Source organism: Onthophagus taurus, chromosome 1 (genome assembly GCF_036711975.1).
Source record: "Onthophagus taurus isolate NC chromosome 1, IU_Otau_3.0, whole genome shotgun sequence".
NCBI classification, from domain to species: Eukaryota; Metazoa; Arthropoda; class Insecta; order Coleoptera; family Scarabaeidae; genus Onthophagus; species Onthophagus taurus.
The window spans coordinates 41,302,590-41,320,856 of record NC_091966.1 but is presented as its reverse complement, the minus strand read 5'-3'; the positions used below and the strand labels follow the sequence as shown (position 1 = coordinate 41,320,856).

At 34.7% G+C, this 18,267-nt stretch overlaps 1 protein-coding gene across 3 annotated transcripts in view; it reads left to right on the top strand.

Moving 5' to 3' along the window:
- LOC111416882 (Shaker cognate b) overlaps positions 1-18,267 on the top strand; it is a 120,647-nt gene that overhangs the window by 43,117 nt on the left and 59,263 nt on the right. For all 3 annotated transcript variants that reach the window (XM_071201378.1, XM_071201377.1, XM_071201376.1), the window contains exons 3-4: positions 15,424-15,842; positions 15,894-16,308. In XM_071201378.1, the coding sequence (XP_071057479.1) occupies positions 15,520-15,842; positions 15,894-16,308 (738 nt within the window). In that variant the 5' untranslated portion in view covers positions 15,424-15,519. The remainder of the gene's footprint in view (positions 1-15,423; positions 15,843-15,893; positions 16,309-18,267) is intronic.

The window sequence follows — 18,267 nt, the reverse complement described above, 5'->3', positions numbered from 1 at the left end:
TTTCGGATTTTTCTCGATATTTATACATCTGAGAGCAAAAGTGCAAAAGAGCAATATTGTTAAGAATAAAGTTTACTACAACTTTCATGCTAAAACTTTTTTTCTAAAACGTACTGAATCCTATGCTATACCAACAACAAGATGTAAATCCACGATTTCATCTAATTTTCACATTTCGGAATTTTTCTCGATATTTATGCATCTGAGAGCAAAAGTGCAAAAGAGCAATATTGTTAAGAATAAAGTTTACAACAACTTTTATACTAAAACTTTTTTTCTAAAACGTACTGAATCCTATGCTATACCAACAACAAGATGTAAATCCACGATTTCATCTAATTTTCACATTTTGGAATTTTTCTCGATATTTATGCATCTGGGAGCAAAAGTTAAAGGAGCAATATTGTTAAGAATAACATTTTCTACAACTTTTATACTAAAACTTTTTTTCTAAAACGTACTGAATCCTATGCTCTACCAACACAAGATGTAAATCCACGATTTCATCTAATTTTCACATTTTCGGATTTTTCTCGATATTTATACATCTGAGAGCAAAAGTGCAAAAGAGCAATATTGTTAAGAATAAAGTTTACTACAACTTTCATGCTAAAACTTTTTTTCTAAAACGTACTGAATCCTATGCTATACCAACAACAAGATGTAAATCCACGATTTCATCTAATTTTCACATTTCGGAATTTTTCTCGATATTTATGCATCTGAGAGCAAAAGTGCAAAAGAGCAATATTGTTAAGAATAAAGTTTACAACAACTTTTATACTAAAACTTTTTTTCTAAAACGTACTGAATCCTATGCTATACCAACAACAAGATGTAAATCCACGATTTCATCTAATTTTCACATTTTCGGATTTTTCTCGATATTTATACATCTGAGAGCAAAAGTGTAAAAGAGCAATATTGTTAACAATAACATTTTCTACAACTTTTATACTAAAACTTTTTTCTAAAACGCACTGAATCCTATGTTCTACCAACACAAGATGTAAAACCACGATTTCATCTAATTTTCCCATTTTTGGGTTTTTCTCGATATTTATACATTTGAGAGCAAAAGTGCAAAAGAGCAATATTGTTAACAATAACATTTTCTACAACTTTTATACTAAAACTTTTTTTCTAAAACGTACTGAATCCTATGCTATACCAACAACAAGATGTAAATCCACGATTTCATCTAATCTTCACATTTCGGAATTTTTCTCGATATTTATGCATCTGAGAGCAAAAGTGCAAAAGAGCAATATTGTTAAGAATAAAGTTTACAACAACTTTTATACTAAAACTTTTTTTCTAAAACGTACTGAATCCTATGTTATACCAACAACAAGATGTAAATCCACGATTTCATCTAATTTTCACATTTCCGAATTTTTCTCGATATTTATACATTTGAGAGCAAAAGTACAAAAGAGCAATATTGTTAACAATAACATTTTCTACAACTTTTATAATAAAACTTTTTTTCTAAATCGTACTGAATCCTATGCTCTACCAACACAAGATGTAAAACCACGATTTCATCTAATTTTTACATTTTCGGATTTTTATCGATATTTATACATCTGAGAGCAAAAGTGCAAAAGAGCAATATTGTTAAGAATAAAGTTTATAACAACTTTTATACTAAAACTTTTTTTCTAAAACGTACTGAATCCTATGTTATACCAACAACAAGATGTCAATCCACGATTTCATCTAATTTTCACATTTTCGGATTTTTCTCGATATTTATACATCTGAGAGCAAAAGTGCAAAAGAGCAATATTGTTAACAATAACATTTTCTACAACTTTTATACTAAAACTTTTTTTCTAAAACGTCCTGAATTCTATGCTCTACCAACACAAGATGTAAATCCACGATTTCATCTAATTTTCACATTTTCGGATTTTTCTCGATATTTATACATCTGAGAGCAAAAGTGCAAAAGAGCAATATTGTTAACAATAACATTTTCTACAACTTTTATACTAAAACTTTTTTTCTAAAACGTACTGAATCCTATGCTCTACCAACACAAGATGTAAATCCACGATTTCATCTAATTTTCACATTTTAGAATTTTTCTCGATATTTATGCATCTGAGAGCAAAAGTGCAAAAGAGCAATTTTGTTAAGAATAAAGTTTACAACAACTTTTATACTAAAACTTTTTTTCTAAAACGTACTGAATCCTATGCTCTACCAACACAAGATGTAAATCCACGATTTCATCTAATTTTCACATTTTAGAATTTTTCTCGATATTTATACATCTGAGAGCAAAAGTGCAAAAGAGCAATATTGTTAAGAATAAAATTTACAACAACTTTTATACTAAAACTTTTTTTCTAAAACGTACTGAATCCTATGCTCTACCAACACAAGATGTAAATCCACGATTTCATCTAATTCTCACATTTTGGAATTTTTCTCGATATTTATGCATCTGGGAGCAAAAGTGCAAAAGAGCAATATTGTTAAGAATAAAGTTAACAACTTTTATACTAAAACTTTTTTTCTAAAACGTACTGAATCCTAGCTCTACCAACAATTTCGATTTCATCTAATTTTCATCTTTTCAAATTTTTCTCGATATTTATGCATCTGCGAGTAAAAGTTAATGGACCAATATTGTTAATGATAAAATTTTTAACAACTTTTGTACTAAAACTTTTTTTCTAAATCGTACCCAATCCCGTGCATTAACAACAATAAGATGTAAAGCCATGATTTAATCTAATTTTCACCTTTTCGATTTTTTCTCGATATTTATGCACCTGATAGCAAAAGTGTAAAAGAGCAATATTGTTAATAATAACATTTTCTACAACTTTTATACTAAAACTTTTTTTCTAAAACGTCCTGAATTCTATGCTCTACCAACACAAGATGTAAATCCACGATTTCATCTAATTTTCACATTTTCGGATTTTTCTCGATATTTATACATCTGAGAGCAAAAGTGCAAAAGAGCAATATTGTTAAGAATAAAGTTTACTACAACTTTCATGCTAAAACTTTTTTTCTAAAACGTACTGAATCCTATGCTATACCAACAACAAGATGTAAATCCACGATTTCATCTAATTTTCACATTTCGGAATTTTTCTCGATATTTATGCATCTGAGAGCAAAAGTGCAAAAGAGCAATATTGTTAAGAATAAAGTTTACAACAACTTTTATACTAAAACTTTTTTTCTAAAACGTACTGAATCCTATGCTATACCAACAACAAGATGTAAATCCACGATTTCATCTAATTTTCACATTTTGGAATTTTTCTCGATATTTATGCATCTGGGAGCAAAAGTTAAAGGAGCAATATTGTTAAGAATAACATTTTCTACAACTTTTATACTAAAACTTTTTTTCTAAAACGTACTGAATCCTATGCTCTACCAACACAAGATGTAAATCCACGATTTCATCTAATTTTCACATTTTCGGATTTTTCTCGATATTTATACATCTGAGAGCAAAAGTGCAAAAGAGCAATATTGTTAAGAATAAAGTTTACTACAACTTTCATGCTAAAACTTTTTTTCTAAAACGTACTGAATCCTATGCTATACCAACAACAAGATGTAAATCCACGATTTCATCTAATTTTCACATTTCGGAATTTTTCTCGATATTTATGCATCTGAGAGCAAAAGTGCAAAAGAGCAATATTGTTAAGAATAAAGTTTACAACAACTTTTATACTAAAACTTTTTTTCTAAAACGTACTGAATCCTATGCTATACCAACAACAAGATGTAAATCCACGATTTCATCTAATTTTCACATTTTCGGATTTTTCTCGATATTTATACATCTGAGAGCAAAAGTGTAAAAGAGCAATATTGTTAACAATAACATTTTCTACAACTTTTATACTAAAACTTTTTTCTAAAACGCACTGAATCCTATGTTCTACCAACACAAGATGTAAAACCACGATTTCATCTAATTTTCCCATTTTTGGGTTTTTCTCGATATTTATACATTTGAGAGCAAAAGTGCAAAAGAGCAATATTGTTAACAATAACATTTTCTACAACTTTTATACTAAAACTTTTTTTCTAAAACGTACTGAATCCTATGCTATACCAACAACAAGATGTAAATCCACGATTTCATCTAATCTTCACATTTCGGAATTTTTCTCGATATTTATGCATCTGAGAGCAAAAGTGCAAAAGAGCAATATTGTTAAGAATAAAGTTTACAACAACTTTTATACTAAAACTTTTTTTCTAAAACGTACTGAATCCTATGTTATACCAACAACAAGATGTAAATCCACGATTTCATCTAATTTTCACATTTCCGAATTTTTCTCGATATTTATACATTTGAGAGCAAAAGTACAAAAGAGCAATATTGTTAACAATAACATTTTCTACAACTTTTATAATAAAACTTTTTTTCTAAATCGTACTGAATCCTATGCTCTACCAACACAAGATGTAAAACCACGATTTCATCTAATTTTTACATTTTCGGATTTTTATCGATATTTATACATCTGAGAGCAAAAGTGCAAAAGAGCAATATTGTTAAGAATAAAGTTTATAACAACTTTTATACTAAAACTTTTTTTCTAAAACGTACTGAATCCTATGTTATACCAACAACAAGATGTCAATCCACGATTTCATCTAATTTTCACATTTTCGGATTTTTCTCGATATTTATACATCTGAGAGCAAAAGTGCAAAAGAGCAATATTGTTAACAATAACATTTTCTACAACTTTTATACTAAAACTTTTTTTCTAAAACGTCCTGAATTCTATGCTCTACCAACACAAGATGTAAATCCACGATTTCATCTAATTTTCACATTTTCGGATTTTTCTCGATATTTATACATCTGAGAGCAAAAGTGCAAAAGAGCAATATTGTTAACAATAACATTTTCTACAACTTTTATACTAAAACTTTTTTTCTAAAACGTACTGAATCCTATGCTCTACCAACACAAGATGTAAATCCACGATTTCATCTAATTTTCACATTTTAGAATTTTTCTCGATATTTATGCATCTGAGAGCAAAAGTGCAAAAGAGCAATTTTGTTAAGAATAAAGTTTACAACAACTTTTATACTAAAACTTTTTTTCTAAAACGTACTGAATCCTATGCTCTACCAACACAAGATGTAAATCCACGATTTCATCTAATTTTCACATTTTAGAATTTTTCTCGATATTTATACATCTGAGAGCAAAAGTGCAAAAGAGCAATATTGTTAAGAATAAAATTTACAACAACTTTTATACTAAAACTTTTTTTCTAAAACGTACTGAATCCTATGCTCTACCAACACAAGATGTAAATCCACGATTTCATCTAATTCTCACATTTTGGAATTTTTCTCGATATTTATGCATCTGGGAGCAAAAGTGCAAAAGAGCAATATTGTTAAGAATAAAGTTAACAACTTTTATACTAAAACTTTTTTTCTAAAATGTACTGAATCCTATGTTATACCAACAACAGGATGTAAATCCACTATTTCATCTAATTTTCACATTTTCGGTTTTTTCTCGATATTTATACATATGAGAGCAAAAGTGCAAAAGAGCAATATTGTTAAGAATAAAGTTAACAACTTCTATACTAAAACTTTTTTTCTAAAACCTACTGAATCCTATGTTATACCAACAACAAGATGTAAATCCACGATTTCATCTAATTTTTACATTTTCGGATTTTTCTCGATATTTATACATCTGAGAGCAAAAGTGTAAAAGAGCAATATTGTTAATAATAACATTTTCCACAACTTTTATATTAAAACTTTTTTTCTAAAACGTACTGAATCCTATGCTCTACCAACACAAGATGTAAAACCACGATTTCATCTAATTTTCACATTAAATCCACGATATCATGTAATTTTCACATTTCGGAATTTTTCTCGATATTTATGCATCTGAGAGCAAAAGTGCAAAAGAGCAATATTGTTAAGAATAAAGTTAGCAACAACTTTTATACTAAAACTTTTTTTCTAAAACCTACTGAATCCTATGTTATACCAACAACAGGATGTAAATCCAGGATTTCATCTAATTTTCACATTTTCGGTTTTTCCTCGATATTTATGCATCTGGGAGCAAAAGTTAAAGGAGCAATATTGTTAAGAATAAAATTTTCTACAACTTTTATACTAAAACTTTTTTTCTAAAATGTTCATCTTAGATTATTTAAATTAATCGTTTATAAACAACGAGCTAAACACGGTGTCATTCTACGGGCTGTACATTCTTAACAGGAAATAATTGAGATCGGGCATTTTGTGATGTCATAGAAGAAAGTATGGCGAATCGAATGAAGTATAGATGTTGATAATCAAATACATCATTTACGAGTTATGAGCACCGAAAGAAGGTCATTTATTTGTTATTTTCGCGTACTTTTGCAATGTTTTAGCGTTTCAGCAGAATTCGAAAGAGATTTCGAATCGGCGATTTCCATTTTCATTTTGGCAAGGGTTGAAACTTTCGAATAAAATATTGTTCATTGAAATCGGTTCAGTATGTCTTTGTAGGTAAGGTTTTAAGATTTTAAAAATATATACTATTTTTATCAATGAAATGTTAAAATTGGTAGTAGTTGAAGAATGTTATTGACGTAATCCATAAATTTTTATGACTACTAGGTAGTAAAAATATTTATGAGGAAAAGAATTTTTACGAATGATGGGAAAACTCAATTTGAGTTAAAAGAAACTTTACGGTGTATGTTTGAGAAGTTGGAACGACGTAAAGAGGAAGCGAATAAACTATGTTATCGATTCGTCAATTAAAAAATAATATCGGATCGATCGGTGCGGGGTACGCAAGTTACTAAATTTAGGTTAAGATGGATTCAATCTCGACCTCAATTTCGATCAAAACATTTTTCATTTATTTATAATGGAAATATAAATAAGTTAATATTAAAATATAGCACAATATCTGAATACACAATGGAACTCGACAAAACTACGATTTGGAACACGAAGTCTTTTCATTGAAAATGCATGAACGTTTTTCTTGCATCCACTCGGAAGCGCATGAAATTACGTCTCGTTTTTACAAATAAAATAATCTTATTCAAAACGGAATAATTTAAATTAACGATTTATTTAATGTAGCATAACCTGCCAGAACTTCTCCTTCATATTAATATTAAGCAGGAAATCGTGATTTAGATGCCAAATTATAACGTTAGAGTGCCAAATTTCTTTGATGATTCACTTGATATTAGAGGAAGTTGAAGTAACAATCGCATGTAATGTTGCGTTGTCACATTTTGGCGCGTTTAATTTAACCGTAGGCGTTTCACGCCATCTCAAATCTTAATTACACACCAACCACAACTTGTTGAGTTCCTTGATAAAATGCCAACTTTTCAATCTAGCGCCGTCGAACACTTGTTGGTTTCCGGTTAAACTCACTACCCCCAAAGAAAAACGTCTTATTTTGTGTTAATTCAATTTTTATTAAACTAAAATTAGAACTAACACTAGAAACTTTCGGTTTTTGCCGTGCGTCTTTTAATAAAAGGTTTGACGTTTCGGATGCCATGTTGCAACCTTCTTCAGAAACTGGTTCGAAGTGACGTGATCAAAAATCGGTAACTATACAGGGTGTCTCAGCAAGACCGGTCATTAAACGTTTCTGGGGTTCAAAATAAAAATTTGAGAATTCAGACATAAGTATTATCAATTACGTTCTCTTCGTCTAAAATATTTTCAGATTTCTAGCACTTCCGTTTATACCGGAAGTCGCCATCTACTTTTTTTTTTTAAATGGAACACCCTGTATATTTTTACATATTTGGATTTTTCTGTTTTGAAGGTTGATAAATAAGTTTACTTTTTGCAATTTGATTTGGCCGTTCTCGAGTTATTCGAATTTTTCTAGAAAAATCTGCTCCAGCAGACATTTGTTCAAAAAATCATAGAACACTCAATTTTTGAGATATCAGTTTAGGATTCAGAACAAGGTTTGGGAGGGTATATATTGGGTTGGGTTGGGTTGGGTTAGGTTGGGTTGGGTTGGGTTTGAGATTTGAGAGCAAAAGTGTAAAAGAGCAATATTGTTAAGAATAACATTTTCTACAACTTTTAAACTAAAACTTTTTTTCTAAAATGTACTGAATCCCATGCTCTACCAATAACAAGATCTAAAACCACGATTTCATCTAATTTTCACCTTTACGAATTTTTCTCGATATTTATGCATCTGAGAGCAAAAGTGCAAAAGAGCAATATTGTTAAGAATAAAGTTTACAACAACTTTTATACTAAAACTTTTTTTCTAAAATGTACTAAATCCCGTGCTCTACCAATAACAAGATGTAAAACCACGATTTCATCTAATTTTCACCTTTTGGAATTTTTCTCGATATTTATGCATCTGAGAGCAAAAGTTAACGAAGCAATATGGTTGATAATAAAATTTTTTACAACTTTTATAGTAAAACTTTTTTTCTAAAACGTTCCGAATCCTATGCTCTACCAACACAAGATGTAAAACCACGATTTCATCTAATTTTCACATTTTCGAATTTTTCTCGATATTTATACATCTGAGAGCAAAAGTTAAAGGAGCAATATTGTTAATAATAACATTTTCTACAACTTTTATACTAAAACTTATTTTCTAAAACGTACTAAATCCTATGCTATACCAACACAAGATGTAAAACCACGATTTCATCTAATTTTCACTTTTTGGAATTTTTCTCGATATTTATGCATTTGAAGCAAAAGTGTAAAAGAGCAATATTGTTAATAATAACATTTTCTACAACTTTTATACTAAAACTTTTTTTCTAAAATGTTCCGAATACTGTGCTCTACCAATAACAAGATGTAAAACCACAATTTCATCTAATTTTCACCTTTTCGAATTTTTCTCGATATTTATACATCTGAGAGCAAAAGTGTAAAGGAGCAATATTGTTAATAATAACATATTCCACAACTTTTATACTAAAACTTTTTTTCTAAAACGTACTGAATCTTATGCTCTACCAACACAAGATGTAATACCACGATTTCATCAAATTTTCACCTTTTCAAATTTTCCTCAATATTTATGCGTCTGAGAGCAAAAGTGTAAAAGAGCAGTATTGTTAATAATAACATTCTCTACAACTTTTATACTAAAACTTTTTTTCTAAAATGTTCCGAATCCTGTTCTCTACCAATAACAAGATGTAAAACCACAATTTCATCTAATTTTCACCTTTTCGAATTTTTCTCAATATTTATGCATCTGAGAGCAAAAGTGTAAAAGAGCAATATTGTTAACAATAACATTTTGTACAACTTTTATACTAAAACTTTTTTTCCAAAACGTACTGAATCCTATGCTCTATCATCACAAGATGTAAAACCACGATTTCATCTAATTTTCATGTTTTCGAATTTTTGTCGATATTTATGCATCTGAGAGCAAAAGTGTAAAAGAGCAATATTGTTAGCAATAACATTTTCTACAACTTTTATACTAAAACTTTTTTTTTAAAGTGTACTGAATCCCGTCCACTACCAACAACAAGATGTAAATCCACGATTTCATCTAATTTTCACCTTTTTGAATTTTTCTCGATATTTATACATCTGAGAGCATAGGTGTAAAGGAGCAATATTGTTAACAATAACATTTTCTACAACTTTTATACTAAAACTTTTTTTCTAAAACGTACTGAATCCTATGCTCTACCAACACAAGATGTAAAACCACGATTTCATCCAATTTTCACATTTTCGGATTTTTATCAATATTCATACATCTGAGAGCAAAAGTGCAAAAGAGCAATATTGTTAACAATAATATTTTCTACAACTTTTATATTAAAACTTTTTTTCTAAAACGTACTGAATCCTATGCTCTACCAACACAAGATGTAAAACCACGATTTCATCTAATTTTCACATTTTCGGATTTTTATCGATATTTATACATATGAGAGCAAAAGTTGAAAAGAGCAATATTGTTAACAATAATATTTTCTACAACTTTTATACTAAAACTTTTTTTCTAAAACGTACTGAATCCTATGCTCTACCAACACAAGATGTAAAACCACGATTTCATCTAATTTTCACATTTTCGGATTTTTATCGATATTTATACATCTGAGAGCAAAAGTTGAAAAGAGCAATATTGTTAACAATAATATTTTCTACAACTTTTATACTAAAACTTTTTTTCTAAAACGTACTGAATCCTATGCTCTACCAACACAAGATGTAAAACCACGATTTCATCTAATTTTCACATTTTCGGATTTTTATCGATATTTATACATCTGAGAGCAAAAGTTGAAAAGAGCAATATTGTTAACAATAATATTTTCTACAACTTTTATACTAAAACTTTTTTTCTAAAACGTACTGAATCCTATGCTCTACCAACACAAGATGTAAAACCACGATTTCATCTAATTTTCACATTTTCGGATTTTTATCGATATTTATACATCTGAGAGCAAAAGTTGAAAAGAGCAATATTGTTAACAATAATATTTTCTACAACTTTTATACTAAAACTTTTTTTCTAAAACGTACTGAATCCTATGCTCTACCAACACAAGATGTAAAACCACGATTTCATCTAATTTTCACATTTTCGGATTTTTATCGATATTTATACATCTGAGAGCAAAAGTTGAAAAGAGCAATATTGTTAACAATAATATTTTCTACAACTTTTATACTAAAACTTTTTTTCTAAAACGTACTGAATCCTATGCTCTACCAACACAAGATGTAAAACCACGATTTCATCTAATTTTCACATTTTCGGATTTTTATCGATATTTATACATCTGAGAGCAAAAGTTGAAAAGAGCAATATTGTTAACAATAATATTTTTTACAACTTTTATACTAAAACTTTTTTTCTAAAACGTACTGAATCCTATGCTCTACCAACACAAGATGTAAAACCACGATTTCATCTAATTTTCACATTTTCGGATTTTTATCGATATTTATGCATCTGAGAGCAAGAGTGCAAAAGAGCAATATTGTTAAGAATAAAGTTTACAACAACTTTTATACTAAAACTTTTTTCTAAAACGTACTGAATCCTATGTTATACCAACAACAAGATGTAAATCCACGATTTCATAAAATTTTCACATTTCGGAATTTTTCTCGATATTTATGCATCTGAGAGCAAAAGTACAAAAGAGCAATATTGTTAAGAATAAAGTTTACAACAATATTATCAATTAATTATAACTAATTATACTAATTATACAGTATTATCAATTACGTTCTCTTCGTCTAAAATATTTTCAGATTTCTAGCACTTCCGTTTATACCGGAAGTCGCCACCTACTTTATTTTTTTAAATGGAACACTCTGTATATTTTTACATATTTGGATTTTTCTGTTTTGAAGGTTGATAAATAAGTTTATTTTTTGCAATTTGATTTGGTCGTTCTCAAATTATTCGAATTTTTCTAGAAAAATCTGCTCCAGCGGACATTTGTTCAAAAAATCATAGAACACTCGATTTTTGAGATATCAGTTTAGGATTCAGAACATGCTTAAACAACATGATGGAGTATGTTTTGGTGCCGAGAACGGCTGTCTAGAACGTTTGGTCACTTTCCTATGGCACATTAACTTTTCGAAATTTGGAAGTACCATAAGTTAATTTTTTTATGATGTGGACAGAGTGATGAACGAGGGGGTATTATTGGAGCAGCTGTGGGGTAAAAACACTGAGCAAGGGGTTGGGATAGGTTGGCATGACTTCAAGAACGAGGCCAGAATATTGTTCAAGACGGGCAGAAGGGAAAAGGGGGTGGTAAATTATGTTATGGAAGTGTCAGGGAGAGTGAGAAGGGAGATTCCAAGGTTTGGGAGGGTATATATTGGGTTGTCGTCACTGAGAATTGACGATGAAATCTCATAGACGTGAAGAGGTGCTACAGATGCCAGGGTTTCGGACATCTCCAACGTTTCTGCAAATCGGAGATGGTATGTGGGCATTGTGCGGAAAAGGGCCACGAGTTTAAGAACTGTAGGAATAGGGAGAGAGAGGCGGTATGTGCAAACTGCAAAGCCAGGGGGAAGGATGACAGACACGAAACGAGGGATAGAAACTGTGGGGAATATCAGATATTAATTATGACGACATGAAGAGAGGGCAGCAAGGGATTTTATCAAAAAACTAGACGGGGGAGGGGAGAAGCCAGAGAAAAGCGAGGGGTTGAAAATGGTGTTCTGGAATGTAGCGGGTATTACGAATAAGGGAGGGCAGTTCTGGGAATATCTGAAGAGATTTGAGGTGATTTGTATGGTGGAGACCTGGGTTGATGAAGGAAGGTGGGCAAAGATTGAGAGAAAGTTGCCAGAAGGGTATAGATGGGATTGCGTGTTTGCAGAGAGGAGAAGTAAGAGAGAGAAGTAAAAAGACAGATCAGCTGGGGGAGAGAGACGGTGCAGATAGTTACTGTATATAGCAAGTCAATGAAAGAGACGAGAAAGCAATGGAATGAGATGGCGGGGGATGGGACGGAGGAATATATAATAATGGGAGGGGATTTCAATGCTAGAGTGGGCGACGAGGGGGGAAGGGTGGAGATATGGGGAGAGGAGGGACGACGGCGGTCGAAGGATACTGTGCGGAATGGGGAAGGAACAGAAATGCTGAGATGGGGGGAGGAGAACGGATGGGAGATAGTAAATGGAAATAAAGAGGAAGGAGAGCAAGGGGAGTATACTTATATCGGAGCGAGGGGGACATCTGTGATTGATTATGTACTGGTGGATCAGGAAATGTGGGAGAGGGTGGAAAGGTTTAAAGTGGGAGAAGCGGTAGAGTCGGATCACCAACCGTTGGAGGTGGAGGTAAAGGGGGTGGACGGCAGAAGACGAGCGGAACTGGGGAGCAAGTTCATCAGGACAGACTGGTCGGAAGAAGGGGTAGCATTCTACAGGGGAAACCTCGACACTTGGCAACAGAAGATACAAAAGATCAATGGTTTGGAAGAACTTATCCAGGTAGTGCGGGAAGCAACACTGAAAAGGGAGTGTGTACGTAGGGGGGGCAGAGTAGGGAGGAACGACTGGTATGATGGCGAGTGCAAGAAGGCGAAGAGGGAGGTTGAGGCAGTGGAGACGGGGGAAGATAGGGGTGGATAGATATAGGGAGGCCAGGAGAGGATACAGAGAGTTATGCAGTAGAAAGAAAACAGAACTGAGGGAGAAGGAGGCGGCAGAGATTAGAAGGATAACAAGGGAAGGGGAGGTCTGGAGGTATCTGAAAAAGAGAAAGAAGGGTAGGGAGAGGATAACCAGCGAAATACACATGACAGATTGGAAGAGTTACTTTATGGGATTATTGGGAGGGGTTGAAACGAGGCTAACGGGTTTGGGAGGCTATGAGGGAGATGAGGGAGAGGAGATAGCAGAAGAGGAGATGGAAGCAGTGCTTAGGGGATTGAAGAAGGGAAAGGCGCCAGGGGAAGATGGGATCCAGAACGAGGCATGGTTGGAAGCATCAAGGGTGGTGAGAGTGAAGTTGTTGGAGGGGATGAATAGCGTATGGAGAGGGGGTGGGAAGTGGGGGTAATTTGCCCAGTATATAAAAAGGGTAATAAGGGAAGGGTTGAGAACTATAGAGGAATTAACCTACTAGACTCGGCATACAAGGTATACACGAAGATACTGCTGGGAAGACTGGAGGAGGAGATGGAGTTGGGAGGAATTTTGCCGGATGGGCAGGCAGGCTTTCGGAAGGGAAGGGAAGCAATCGACAACGTGTACGTGTTGAATCATCTGGCAGATAGAGAGCTGGATAAGAAGGGAGGGAAATTGTACGCCCTGTTTATAGATTTGAAGGCGGCTTTTGATAAGGTGGATAGGGGAAAGTTGTGGGAGGAGATGGGGAGATCACGGAACACCTAATTGCGAGAGTGAAGGAAATGGCTAGAATAAAAGTGGGAGAGAAGCTGAGCGACGTGTTTTGGACGACGAAGGGATGTCCGCTGAGCCCAAGTCTGTTTGCACTGTATACGGCGGACCTGGAGGATAGATTGGGGAAGGGACAAATGGGAGGGTTGGTGGTGGGAGGTAGAAAGGTGCATATGTTAGCATACGCCGATGACATCGTGGTCGTGGCGAGAGAGGCGGTGGAGATGAAGGATATGATAAAGACATTGGAAAGATATTTTAGGAGGAAGGGGTTGGAAGTGAACGTGGGGAAGACAAAGAACAGAAAACTGGAGATGGGAGGGAAAAGAGATCGAGGAGGTTAGGGAGTATACTTACTTGGGGTATGTGTTCAGGGAGGACAACATGGAGAGGTCGCATGTGATAGCTATGGCAAAAAAGGCGTATAAGGTGATGGGACAAGTATGGGGTTGGGGGAAGAGAGTTTTTGGAAGGAATCTGGCAGCGAGGAAGATTATGTTTGAAGGCCTGGTTAGCAGTGTGATGATGTATGGAGCAGAGGTATGGGGATGGAAAGAGCATTCAATGCTGGAGGACGTACAAGCTAGATACTGGAGATGGGTGCTTGGGGTGGCGAGAGAAACACCGGGGTATATAGTGAGGGGAGAGGTAAAGGTGGATAAGGGCAGAGTGGAGGCGGACAGGAGAGCAGTGAAATATGAAGAAAGAATAGAAGGGACGCCAAACTGCGGGATCTTGGGGGAGTATTGGAGGGAAATTAGAGAGGGAAAGATCAGATATGGGGAAGGAGACAGAGACAATTATTATAGACGAGCGGGCTACTCGGCAACTGAGATAAATAAGAGACGAAGGGTGGGTAGGGAGATGTGGAGTGAGTTGAGAGATAGGGACCGAGATGTGCAGAGACAGGAAAGAAGGACACAAATAAAAGAGGGGAGGTATAACGAAAGGTACAGGGACATAATTACGGAGGGGCTGCCTAGATACTTGTTATTGGAAGGAGATGAGGAAGGGAAGAAGTTGGTGGCTAGGTTCCGTTGTGGAAACGAGGAGAGAGCTAACAGATACTGGATGGCCGATGAGGAGAGGTGATGTAGGCTATGCAGGGAGGAATGGAAAATATGTTGAATGGGTGCAGTGAGTTGAGGGAGGAGGAGTTGGACCGAGGGCAGATCTTAGGAGAGGGGGGAGAGGGGAAACGATGGATGAGAATGGTTGTGGGGGTAAGGAGACAAAGGGAAGGATGAGGGGATGATTGGGCCGAGGAGCCGAGGGTATGGAAATGGAGGAAGAGAGTAGAGGGTGAAAATAATATACTAATAATATATATTAGAATGTATTAAGGGAAAAAAAATTGTAAATATCAAAAACAATAAAATGCTCATTATTAAAAGACGCACGGCAAAACCCGAAAGTTTCTAGTTTTAGTTCTAATTTTAGTTTAATTCACACCGGCCGTGAAAGCCTTCGTACTTATAATTTAATTTTTATTTTTAGATAAGAATGGTTCAAAGAAGTAGTTGTGAAGGTAGCAATGGTGGATGAAGGTTAAAGATCATACCCCCGAGTACCATCGTAACTTGTCCCACTCCTATGGCTAGTACCATGCCGGGGCCGACAACTCCGCTTGTCGGAGAAGGCAGGGAAAGCGGCGATGGTACCGCCGTTCGATGGGATTCCACGGTGGATGCCTCAAACCCTCGTTACCAACCTCAAGGGTACCCACAACAATCACCCCCAATCACCCAAATTTTACCACCATCATTACCCCTTCAACTTCAAAGACCTTACTCGAGATCCATGTCTTCGTTACCACCCGAACCGTTCATGATAATGCGATCAAAAGCGCTTAATCGAAGAGTTTGCATCAACGTTGGAGGGGTTAAACATGAAGTGCTTTGGAGAACTTTAGATCGGTAAGTAATTAAAAAAAAATTACTTATTCAAATTTAATCAATTCTTTTCAGACTTCCTCACACAAGATTAGGAAGGTTACGAGATTGTAACACCCACGAAGCTTTAAGTGAACTTTGCGATGATTATTCGTTGATAGACAACGAATACTTTTTCGATAGGCATCCGAAATCGTTCAGTTCGATTCTGAACTTTTATCGGACTGGGAAGTTGCATCTTGTGGATGAAATGTGCGTGCTCGCGTTTAGTGACGATTTAGAGTATTGGGGTGTCGATGAACTGTACTTGGAGTCTTGTTGCCAACACAAGTATCATCAGAGGAAAGAACACGTCCACGAAGAGATGAGGAAGGAGGCGGAATCGCTTCGGCAAAGGGACGAAGAGGAATTCGGTGATGATAAGTGTTCGCAATATCAGAAATGGTTGTGGGATATGCTTGAGAAACCAACCACATCAATAGCTGCAAGGGTATGTTTTGATTGATTGATTGATTGGTGTTAAAATTAGAAAATTATTGCTCTAACTAACTAATTTTCTAACTTAATCTATGTCATCTTGTTAATTGATTAGGTTCAAAAGTAACAGAACATTACGTTGATTCCAATGATGTGAAATGGTGTTAACCAAAATTGACTTATTACTTAGATTTCAATTTTTGCCATCTCACTTTAGTACAGGTCTTAGTACAATCTATATTAAACTTTAAGTGAGCATTGGCTATTACGGTTGCTTCTTCCAATAATCTTTTGACATGCGTTATTTTCATGTCCATGTCGAGGAACATTCATAGTGCAGAGTTGAAAAAAATATCAAGAGTCACCATAACACATACTTCTTAATGGTTTAGTGACTTTTTCTTGTTTTTCTTACTTCTAGAACTCCTCGTATTGTACTAACTATAGCAAAGCTGATGGAAAAACCAGACCAACCCAACTGGATCCTTTTTTTTGATGTGTAGGGGAGACTCTACTGGCCGAGATGTCATTGGTCACGGTTACGCCACTAAAAGCTCCCCCCATTTCTTTTGTTTTAAGATTTTGAAGCTTCGTTATATGCATTACTGTAGGCTGCTTGCGAAAAAAGCTATTATTTTTTGATTTTTCTCTACTTTACATTAGAGGAAGTCTCTTCCTAGCTCTCTCTCTTTCTGTCATTACGCTCTTTCTCGTTTGCTTTTTCCATAGTTTCCAAGAGATTCTTCACAATGGTCTCAAAGGTTAATTTGTTTAATACTTGCAGTAGCCACTTGCTTGCCTTTTCTCAATTTTCTTTAGGTAGCTTCAAAATGCGCCATGTACAAGAATAGCTTATGTAGCGTGTAGTTGGTATCAGGTTCCTGATCATTCCATTTATGTACAGGATGGTTCAAATTCGATGTCCGAATAGGCTAACTCGGAAACGAGTTAATAAACCAAGATAATTGCACTTGCTGGTTTTACGATATTTTGAATTTTGGCCTCTAGGAGAAAAACAAAAGACGAGGACGCTTTGAGTTTTTTGGCATAGCAGTTTCTCGAAAAACGAGATCATGACATAATAATTACCGATACATTATAATTGCCGAGATAGCCGATTCGAACATCGAATTTGAACCACCTTGTACATCCTTTATAAAATGATTACCTCATCTTGTGTAGTACTTGTCGTCTCTCATGCCATCATCGGTAAATTTCTGCATTGCTAGCTATCTTTTGTTTCCCTCTGGTTTCTCACTTGCGAGTCTTCTCTCACGGGAGCAAGTCATATGGCTTCCGTTGCAGCTGTTCTATATGCGAAGGTGATACAAATTGCTGATTTTCTCGTTCTACTGGCTGAGCCTGGCTGAGTTTTTCGTTTGCCATCTCTAAATACTTGGATTCCCAGATACTTGGCAGATTTTGTGCTGTTTACTAGTATACTGCCGATTCAAATGTGGATGTTTTTCTAGCTTCTTCCTTCCTTCCAATATGACAACCTCAATATTTTTGGGAGCCAGTTTCATTCCCATGTCTTCCTCTGCTATCCTCGCCATGCAATAATCTACTCTGTCTACGTTTTCGGTGTTGCCGCTTACACCATGACCGCAATGTCATCTGCATCAATTTCTCTACTCCTTTCTCGGTTCTTATGCGAAGAACTCTATCGTAGTAGACGCTTCAGAGAAACCCAATCTAATCCAACCCTTTTTTTAACGAGGTTGGGGAAAAATCTGCAAACAGAAAGGCCTTGGGTGCCTTGAGTGTTGGTCGGCCGGGTAGTGTGGGGATGAGGTCTCTCTCCGGAACCGTTTGCACATAACTTCGGAGGTTCCGGTCCATGGTGATAATTCTCACTCACTGTTCTTCTTATCCTTCCCTGAAGATACTCGGGTCCATGCTTTCCTCTAAGCTCTCCCATTCTACTGTTCGTATCATTTTTCTCTTGAGTGCCCCTCTCATCATTTCACAT